The sequence below is a fragment of the Myotis brandtii genome, unplaced genomic scaffold (assembly GCF_000412655.1).
Source record: "Myotis brandtii unplaced genomic scaffold, ASM41265v1 scaffold577, whole genome shotgun sequence".
NCBI lineage: Eukaryota > Metazoa > Chordata > Mammalia > Chiroptera > Vespertilionidae > Myotis > Myotis brandtii.
In genome coordinates, this window is record NW_005370161.1 from 1998005 (window position 1) to 2005478 (window position 7474).

Genomic DNA, 7474 nt, shown 5'->3' on the forward strand with positions numbered 1-7474 from the left:
AGCGGCAGCCTTGGGGCGCTGAGAGCTGGGACCCGGCCTGTCTGGGCTCCCCAGAGTCGTCTAGCAAGCAGGGGAGCAAAGACCAATGGGAAGCACCTCGGGCTCATGGCAGGACCGGATGTGTGTGTGAGGGGCGGGGGAGTGGGGGCAGAGTCCAGAGGGCTGGGCGGGGGTCCCCCTCTGAGGCAGGGGTAGGTGGACTGGGAGAGGTGAGCGTGGAGGAAGTTCCTGTCTGAAGGTGTAAGTGTCCAGAGTCTGGGAGAGGCCCTGGGGGTGTGTCAGGAGAAAGAGCCAAGTCCCCATACCCTAAGGAAGTGGGCGGGTGATGAGCACAGGACCGGCAGAGAGTGAAGGGGCAGGAGGGACACCTCCCGGGGCTGAGGGCCAAACTCTGCAGGGACAGGGCCCCAGGAGAAGGGACAAGAGTGAGGCTGGTCTTGGCAGTTGTTGGCAGGGGCAGCGGCGCCGTGTGCGAGGGGAAGGGAAGGGTGTGTGGTGCAGGGGTGAGTAGGGGAGAAATGGGGCAGCCCACTGCAGGGGTGCAGGCAGCACCAAGCAGGAGGGAGGACAGCTGGCTTTATTTATCATTGTTATGTGGGAGGAGACTTCGGGATCTGTGTGATCCCAGCAGAATGCTCCAGAGAGGGGCGGGTTTAGCAGCAAGAGGAGGAAGGTGGGGCTGGAGGGCTTGGGAGGCAGGTCACAGTCTTGCCTAACCCCAATCCTCCAGGCTTGGCAGAGCGGCTGCTGCATCTCCGTGGGGGAGACACTGAACCCCATGTCTTGCCAGGCCCTTCTGCAGGGAGCCTCCCCCTAAGGGGGCTTCTGGGGGAGATGCCCAGGGCAGTGTGGTGACTGTGCCAGGACTGGCCACTGCCAAGTGCCTGAGGACTGACCGCCGGGTGGGCTCCTGGGAAGGGGGCTGCCCACACCGAGGCCACCATTCCTGGCCGGGCCCAGGTCCTGAGGGATGGGAGCCAGGGGCCAGGCCAGCACAGGCAGGGCCAGAGTAGGCGCCTGCAGCTGGGGTCTGGCAGGGCAGTGAGGGCAGGAGCCCGGCCTCTGTGGGGACTGGCTGGCAATTCGAACAGAAATGGCCAAAAGAGATCCAAGTGCCATCAAGGTTAAATGCAGGTGAGTTTATTAGGTTTTCCAAGCAGCTTCTGAGGCGGTGAGACCACTGAGGCTTGCACTGTGGACAGGGACCCCATCCTGAGCCCTGGGGCCCCAGGCGGAGTGTGGCAGTGGGCCTGGGCCATCCTCCTGGGCTGAGAGGAGGAAGGGCTATCCATGCACCTCAGGAGTTCCTAAGTTCCCCATAGTGCTGGAATGGCCCTGGGGGGGCGGGGGGAGTCATGCCTGCTCAGCAGCAGGACTTCTGGGCCGAGGTGGGGACACAGCAGGCTGGGCGGGAGCACACAGGGCGGCAGAGCAGGGCCATGCAGGAGGACTGGCGGCAGCAGCTGGGCTGGCAGGAGGAGGTGGGGCCACAGCAGGAGGAGACACAGCAGGCAGGCCTGCACACGGGCCGGCAGATGACAGACATGCAAGAGGAGGGTCTGCAGCAGGATGAGAGGCAGGGGGTGGGCTGGCAGCACGAGGGGGCTGGGCAGGAGGAGGCCCCAGAGCAGACGGGCACACAGCAGGCCTGCTGGCAGGGGGAGGAGGTGCAGCAGGAGGGCTGGCAGCTAGACTGCTGGCAGCATGAGGGTGTGCATGAGCTGGTGCAGGCTGATTGGCAGGGGCTGGGCCCACAGGTCACCTGGCAGCAGGGGCTAGACATGCAGCTCACTGGGGTACAGATGAGGGTCTGGGTGGGGACCAGGGCACAGCAGCTGGGGACACAGCAGGTGGGCTGGCAGCAGCTGGGGACACAGCAGGTGGGTTGGCAGCAGCTGGGGACACAGCAGGTGGGCTGGCAGCAGCTGGGGGCGCAGCAGGAGGGCTCACAGCAGCTCTCTGGACAGTCGTCCACCTGCCAGGAGGAGTCGGTGCAGGAGTCACTGGAACGGGGCAGGCAGACGCGGCTGTCGTAGCTCAGGTCGCTGGAGCAGATGGAGAGGGTGGATGCGGCCATGGTGGGGCAGAGTCTGGAGGAGGGTGTGAGTGTGTGAGTGTGAGGGAGTGGTGGTGAGGTTGTGTGAGCTGCTCAGGGTAGTCGGGCTTTTATATGGCTCAGCGGTGTATGTTGTCCCGTCACGAGGGCACAGAAGAGCTGTGCTTCCTTGTTGCTGGAGCAGGTCCCTGAGGACTCTTGTCATAGACCCATGACTGCTCAGCTCATTAAACCCCTGAGAGGTTGGAGGCCAGGGGCCCACAGAGCTGGGATGCAGGGGAGGCCTCACCACTGGGGCTGACCTGGGCATGGACAGGGTGTTCCCCACAGCCCCCCTCTGAGCAGCTTTCTGGGGCTTACTATGATTTCTCCTATTTCTCAGCACTCAGTTGAATCATAAGCATGTTTTGTTCTTTTTTATATCCTGTTTATTTAGGGGTGTAATTCTCTCCTGCAGCCACAGCAATGAATGGTTTGGGAGCTGTGTTGACTTTTATTGTATCAGCAAACACTTCAATAATAGCTCTGGCTATGCCAGCATCTATTCTGAGCAACTTAATAAATATTAACTCCACAACCCTCACAACAGCCTTGTGAGATAGGAGCTGTTGTTATTTCCACTTTACAGATGGGGAAACTGAGGCACAGATAAGAACTTGCACGAAAGCCACACTAGCAAGCAGAAGAGCCTGGATCGGAACCCAGCGGCCTGTGTCCTTAGCTATAAACTCCGCTCCCCAGAGAACAGAGAGACAGGGAAAGTCACAAGAAATCTGGATTCTGTGGGAGGGGTGGGGGGCGGGATGAAGTTGGATTAGAACTGTGGTGTGAGGTTTATGTGGAAATGTACCGCGGGTGCCCGGAGAGCAGGGGCTAGTTCTGAGAAAGGAGCCTCTTCGATGGAATTTGAGGAAATGAGCATTAATTTACCTGCAGGGAGGAATGTGGACAATATGACGGTGAGGGGAAGCCACCGCCCAGCGGGGGTGTCTAGGAGGCTGGGAAGTTTCCTTTCGGGAGGCAAGTGGTTTTTAAAGTCGAGAACAGAGACATCTTGTCAACTGTAATCGAAAAATAAAATAAAATAAAAAGAACAAAGACATTCTACAGCCTTCTGTGTTGAGAACGCTGCGGCCCACGGCTAGGACGGGGCTGAGAGTAAGGGGGGCTGCTTGGCGGAACCCAGAGTCAGGGGGAGCCTGATGCCCACAGGCAGTGGGAGACATGAGGGCTGACGAGTGGACTGGCCCCTCTGAAGTGAAAAGCCGGGACTGGCAGGGTGGCCAGTGACGGTGGCATGAATATTCCCGCCACGGCTGACTTCAAGCCAATAGTGGTTTAACAACTGGCTTGCAGACGTCCTGACGGTTGCACATCTGGTTCTTATAAACCAATGAGCTGGCACGCCTGGGGGGCCAGGGACTTGGAGATGAAAGGGGTCTCAGATGTGGGGGCCCTGGCACCCTAAGGGATTCTGAGCCAAGTTGGGGTAAGGCCCCTGGAGTGTGGCCTTAGCATAATGTCCTCAAGGTCCATGTGTGTTGTAGCGTGAATCAGACGTTCTTGTATTTTCATGGTTGAATTATATTCCACCGTGTGGACATCCCCGTCGTGTTTATCCAATCCGCCGTGATGGACACCGGGTTGTGTGCACTTCTTGGCTACTGAGAGTAAGGTTGCAGGAAGAGTTGAGTCCCCTTTCTCAGTTCTTGTGTGTATTAACTTAGGAGAGGAATTTCTGGGTCGTATGGTAATTCTGGTTCCTTTCTCTGGTTCCTTTGTCTGGTTCCTCTCAACATGTCCTCTCCCGTGAGTGTTCTGGTTTCCATTGCATGGACCTCGGCATTTCTCTTTATTCTCATGTATGTTGTGCTTTGTGACTCAGAGGTAAGTGTTTTTCTCATTCCCTGGAAACAATCTACATTCTCGAATGCTGCCTTTCCCCGGGTCTCCCTGGCCTGTTCCTCTGGAATGTCAATTAATTGAATAGTGAACCTTTTCTATCTTCCAAGTCTCTTAGCCACTTTTTAATTTTTAAAAAATACCTTGTTTTTGTATAATTTTCCAGGTCAGCATTCTAATTCATGCAAACTCCATGCAGCCTGTCTAATTGTCCATCTCACCCAGGTAGTGGGCTTTATTTCAATGACTTTACATATTTTACCTTGAGAAGTTGTATTGGATTCTCTCCAATATATCTTTCTAGAGCAGTGGTTCTCAACTTTCTGGCCCTTTAAATACAGTTCCTCGTGTTGTGACCCAACCATAAAATTATTTTCGTTGCTACTTCATAACTGTAATGTTGCTACTGTTATGAATCGTCATGTAAATATCTGATATGCAGGATGGTCTTAGGCGACCCCTGTGAAAGGGTCGCTCGACCGCCAAAGGGGTCGCGACTCACAGGTTGAGAACTGCTGGTCTAGAGGGTATCTTGTCCCTTTCTTATGTGTCCCATTCTATTTTTTTTTAAATATTTCTTTATTGGTTTCAGAGAGGAAGGGAGAAGGAGAGAGAGATAGAAACATCAATGATGAGAGAGAATCATTGATCGGCTGCCTCCTGCACGCACCCCACTGGAGATTGAGCCTGCAACCCAGGCATGTGCCCTTGGCCAGAATCGAACCTGGGACCCTTCAGTCCGCAGGCTGACACTCTATCCACTGAGCCAAGCCGGCTAGGGCTCCCATTCTATTTTTTATTCATAAGCACCCGATTTACAATTCTGTGGTCAAGATTCCCACCTCAAGGAGTCCTTAGAACATCTGTGTTCTTATGACCCTTGGCCTGTGTGTGTACATGCTCTCATGTGTTTTGTGTTTGGGGCTGTGGGCTCACACGTGAGGTTCTTGCATGATGTATGTGGACTCTGAAAAGCTCAGATTGAAGGTGTGCATGCCTCTAGAAAACGCGTGCCAGGATCTATAAATGGTGTCTGACTGAGCATGACAATCTCCTGAGTCAAGCACTGGTAACGTGTCCTTGTTCCGGACACATTCTTAGCTGTGTCAGGTGGGGACACTGAGGTTACAGAGAGGCATATTGTGCCCCAGGTGGCTATGTAGATGGCAGAGCTGCAATTCACACCCAGCTCCACCTGGCAGCACAGCACTGAGCCCCTGGCGAGGCAGATGCCAGCCTCCATGAGGGAAAGGGGAAGGAGAAGGCCGTGAGTCCAACAGTGTGCGAGACACCACTGCTAGACTACAGGCTGAGAGAAGGCCAGGATGACAGGCCATGCAGGAGGGCGGGCTCCTCTGTTCTGCTTCAGCTGAACGTTCACCCTGACCTGTGTGGTCACTGAGAGCCACCTCGCCCCCCACTGGACTGGGCTGGGCTGGGCTCTGCCGTCCCAGCTCACGGCTGTCTGCCCTGGGCCAGTGCAGAGGTGCGTGGGAAATGTGGTCAGACAGGAGGGCCTGGTGTCCTGCTCTTTCTCGTTTCGGAAACCATGGCATCCCCAGCCAGCTGATGGCAGAGGCCAGCATACCAGCATGCTGCTCGGGGAGCTGGGCGAGGAGCCCATCGGGGGTGTTTGGAGAATGCACCACTTCTCTGCCGAGAGCCTGTCCGTGGGAGAAGTGAGCTGCTGGGGAGTGGAGAGGGTCATGGCTGGGCTGTCACCACACCCTGTGCTATCTCAGTGTCCATCTCCCGGTGGCGGCCCTGCCCCTGAGTGCTCTTTCACAGGTGTGGCCCAGGGCAGAGGGCATGCCAGCCGCCTGCAGGAAGGACAGGGGTGGGCACCAGGCTCTGGCTACACTCACCATCCTCAGGAGGATGGGCCAGCCCAGCCCTTCATCCCAGACCCTCTTTCTGGAGGATGCACCACCCCTTCTCGCCCCAGGGGAGGGTGCTAACGGCGATTTCCAAGGAGAGAATGCCAGATTAGTCAGTGTCTTAACCAGCCATCGGGTGGTTCCTGGCTCAGTCGTCCAGTAGGAGCCATGCAAAGACCGTGGTCATTAATCAGAGACCAGTGATGGTGCCTGGAAAGGGTGTTCCCCTGCAGGGCACAGCTCGGCTGTCTGACCAGGGAGAGGCTGGTGTGCCGGCCACAGCATCAGCAGCAAACAGGGGTGCAGCAGAAGACAGGTAGGCAGGCCATGGTGACACCAGAGGAGGTCTCGCACATGGCGGGCTGGCAGCAGTCCGGGCTGCAGGCAGGCTGGCAGGAGGCAGCCGACCCATCCGCGGGCCAGCACAGCAGGCAAGGGAGGGGAAAGCAGCAGGAGCTGCCGCAGCCCATGAGAGAGCAGCAGGCAGGGACAGGGACGGCAGATGGTTAGACCTGGGAGCAGCTAGCGTGGCACATGGTGGTGGTGGTGGTGGTGGGGGGTGAGGGGGCTGGTCTGGAGGCTCCTCCCCCAGGGTGGCCTTTATTACCCAGGCCTTGTGTCTTGGCAACATGTCCACTGTTTGCTGTTATTGCTGATGTCACGTCCTTGTTTCTGTTTTGGGTGCCCCATGAAGCCAGTCCAATAAAGAAAGCCCATGTGTAGAGGGCAGTCTCTGAGCTGGAGTGTCCAGTGCCAGGGTGGGGTTTTATTTTCTAAACTAGAGGCCCGGTGCATGAAATTCGTGCATGGGTGTGGTCCCTAGGCCTGGCCAGCTATCGAAGCGTGAGCATCTGGTGTAAAAGGGCAGGTCCCAGCTGATCTCTGGGCCCTAGGAAGCACTTGGGCCCCCAAACCCCCGTGTACCCCACCTCCCAGCTCCCTCAGCACCTGGGAGTCCTCGCCGCCACTGCGGGGCGATTGGGCCCTGCTCGCATCCGCCTTGGCCTGGCGCCACCCGCTCACCTACTCCACCATCCCGCCATGGTCCCTCTCTCATCAGGGCCGGCAGTGCCTCCATTGTCGCCTGCTGCCAGCGCTGCATCACCGATGCCCGCCATGTTCCATGCCCCCAGCTCCCAGTGGTCAGCACATGTCATAGTGAGCGGTTGAACTCTTGGTCAAGGGGACAATTCGCATATTAGGCTTTTATTATATAGGACTAGAGGCCCGATGCACGAAATTCATGCAAGAGTAGGCCTTTCTTCCCCCGGCTGCCGGCACCAGCTTCCCTCTGGCACCCGGCTTCATCCGGAAGGTCATCTGAAAGGACATCTGGTCTAATTAGCATATTACACTTTTATTATTGTAGATAAGTCCACCTGGGACTTGGAGAGCAAGGCTTCCTGCTGCTCCTCCCTGGGACGGCCAGGCTCCACTCTGTACATGGCAGGGTTTGTGTGAGAGTTTCCTGCCCTCCCTGTTGTAGCAATTCTATTTATTTATTTATTTTTATTGTTGAGAGTATTACAGATGTCCCCCTTGCCCCCTCCCATTGCTCCCCTTTACCCAGTTCCTGCCCCACCCCAGGCCTTCACCACCCTACTGTCTGTGTCCATAGGTAAGATCTTTTTTTTTTTTT

At 56.6% G+C, this 7474-nt stretch overlaps 1 protein-coding gene across 1 annotated transcript; it reads right to left on the reverse strand.

Annotated features, from left to right (window-relative positions):
- Nucleotides 1–1363: 1363 nt before the first annotated feature.
- Nucleotides 1364–2077, reverse strand: LOC102253335 (keratin-associated protein 10-3-like). Its single transcript, XM_005878939.1, has 2 exons — nt 1904–2077; nt 1364–1810 (listed from the first exon to the last, which is right to left on the reverse strand). Exons 1-2 carry the CDS (start codon nt 2075–2077, stop codon nt 1364–1366), a joined length of 621 nt encoding a protein of 206 aa, XP_005879001.1.
- Between the last annotated feature and the right edge of the window lie 5397 nt (nt 2078–7474).

What these genes read in the sequence shown, in the direction of transcription:
- LOC102253335 (XM_005878939.1), bottom strand. Translation starts at nt 2,077, where the DNA reads ATGGCCGCATCCACCCTCTCCATCTGCTCCAGCGACCTGAGCTACGAC. An exon ending in GCTGCCAGCCCACCTGCTGT is followed by an intron (nt 1,811 to 1,903) that starts GTCCCCAGCTGC and finishes GTCCCCACCCAG; the next exon opens with ACCCTCATCTGTACCCCAGT.